The following is a 758-nucleotide window of genomic DNA, read 5'->3' as shown; positions in this document are numbered from 1 at the left end:
ATCTTGAAGCTGTCAGCATGCAAGAGAACTTCTTAAAAGGCCTAATCTACATGCCATCACCAAGACAAATATCCAAAAAGTCCATCTGAAGAGCCGCTAAAAAAATTAGATTGATCTTTAAATATGTGTACAAACCATTGTTCTGGCAGTAATCAACAATTTTTAAGACATGCTTGCAGGGTTTGTTTGTATCCTTGCATGTACATGTCAAGCACTGACCACAGTGACCAGTTATACACATGCAAGTTGAAAAGAGTAGAGACTTTTTAGAAACAGTATAGGTCGTACTTCTGTCAGTCTGTGAGACAATTGTCCAAGTATTCCCAACCTTCTTAACATCGTCATCTGAAATATTTACAGCGCGTATCTTGCGTTTCTGTGCAGCATCTTCTCTTTTCTCCTCCAGTGACCTTATGACACCACCTATGAGAAGAGAGCAGAAGTTTTTATTCTAAGTCTTACAACTGGTACTAGTTTTGAAAATTAGATGATAAATCTTCAATCTTACGTGGACGATTGGTAACACTTTTCTTAAATCCTTTCCCTTTTTGCCAGCGACCATCATTGGTTTTAGTCATAGCCTTCCGTCTACCTTTATGTTTTACTGATGGAGGCAGTGTAATATTGCCTATAGTCTCTTTCAGGGCTTGTAGATTACAAGTTGCAGAACCTTGCAGATAAAGGAAAAAAGTTGATCAGGTGTCAGACCATTCAGTAAGTGATGAAGTAAGAATTACAAAAAAGAGGTATAGGGATTT

The 758-nt window shown here is 37.7% G+C and overlaps 1 protein-coding gene across 1 annotated transcript in view; it reads right to left on the bottom strand.

The window, feature by feature from the left end:
* The window catches only part of LOC127751895 (uncharacterized), a gene marked incomplete at its 3' end in the record, with an annotated part of 5,743 nt that overhangs the window by 1,889 nt on the left and 3,096 nt on the right, over positions 1-758 (bottom strand). Inside the window, exons 5-6 of the mRNA XM_052276146.1 lie at positions 509-670; positions 136-423 (exon numbers count right to left, since the gene is read on the bottom strand). Of these exons, the coding sequence (XP_052132106.1) occupies positions 136-423; positions 509-670 (450 nt within the window). The remainder of the gene's footprint in view (positions 1-135; positions 424-508; positions 671-758) is intronic.

The sequence above is a fragment of the Frankliniella occidentalis genome, unplaced genomic scaffold, assembly GCF_000697945.3.
Source record: "Frankliniella occidentalis isolate FOCC.00 unplaced genomic scaffold, Focc_3.1 Scaffold1889, whole genome shotgun sequence".
Classification (NCBI taxonomy): Eukaryota; Metazoa; Arthropoda; class Insecta; order Thysanoptera; family Thripidae; genus Frankliniella; species Frankliniella occidentalis.
The sequence above is the reverse complement of the archived record's forward strand: the minus strand, read 5'-3'. Positions and strand labels throughout refer to the sequence as shown.